The 705-nt window shown below is 43.7% G+C and overlaps 1 protein-coding gene across 1 annotated transcript in view; it reads left to right on the top strand.

Annotated features, from left to right (window-relative positions):
• The first annotated feature begins 503 nt into the window (after positions 1-503).
• LOC102209064 (interferon-induced very large GTPase 1-like) overlaps positions 504-705 on the top strand; it is a 37,322-nt gene continuing 37,120 nt past the window's right edge. Inside the window, exon 1 of the mRNA XM_005754805.1 lies at positions 504-681. Coding sequence (XP_005754862.1) covers positions 504-681 — 178 coding nt within the window. The remainder of the gene's footprint in view (positions 682-705) is intronic.

Here is a 705-nt window from a genome sequence, read left to right as displayed (position 1 = left end):
GACTCAACCTTCAAGACAAACATCAGCAGAAGATGTCAACAGCAGACTTTCTTAAAATAGGCCCTCCTGTGAAACAAGGCCATGACACATCTGAGAAAGATTTAGCTCTTGCTTTTCTTCACAGGTTGTTGATGTTAGACTATAGAGCGAGATACATTCCTGTAAGACAAGACAATCCTGCTGTGGGCCATTCACAGTCTGTACAAATGTCTGACAGTGAAGACACAGATGATGATGACTTTGATGCACTATTTAGTGAAAGTGTAGACTCTGATGAATCAAAACAGTTTCATTTGCATCCAATGGATGTTCAGATGGCAGTATTTCACTGCTCAGACAGTTTTCTGAAGCAGAACCTAGTTACAAAGCTATCCCAGTGTCAGTACGCCTTACCTTTGCTTGTCCCTGACCCAGTCACAAAGGATATTGAATGTCCTTTGTGGACATTCAGGCAGATACAAAAAACATGGAAGAAAACTCAAATCAAGGATAATTCACATGCCATGACCATGAAGACAATGCCCATCTGCAAAGCCGAGACACCCATGGTGTCATTCTTCCGCCTGGGTTCACTTCCAGTGTCAAAATCTCAGCTCATGAACACTTTGATCAATGACCGTCACAGCACCTTCTTCCACAGGAACTGTCCAGGTAGCACCAAATGTCGCCTGCTGATGGATGGTGTGGCAGAGATTGCCTGGTACT

The sequence above is a fragment of the Pundamilia nyererei genome, unplaced genomic scaffold (genome assembly GCF_000239375.1).
Source record: "Pundamilia nyererei isolate P.nyererei 1_Seehausen unplaced genomic scaffold, PunNye1.0 scaffold00668, whole genome shotgun sequence".
Taxonomy (NCBI): Eukaryota; Metazoa; Chordata; class Actinopteri; order Cichliformes; family Cichlidae; genus Pundamilia; species Pundamilia nyererei.
Note: the sequence above shows the minus strand (reverse complement) of the source record. Positions and strands in the feature narration are given on the sequence as shown.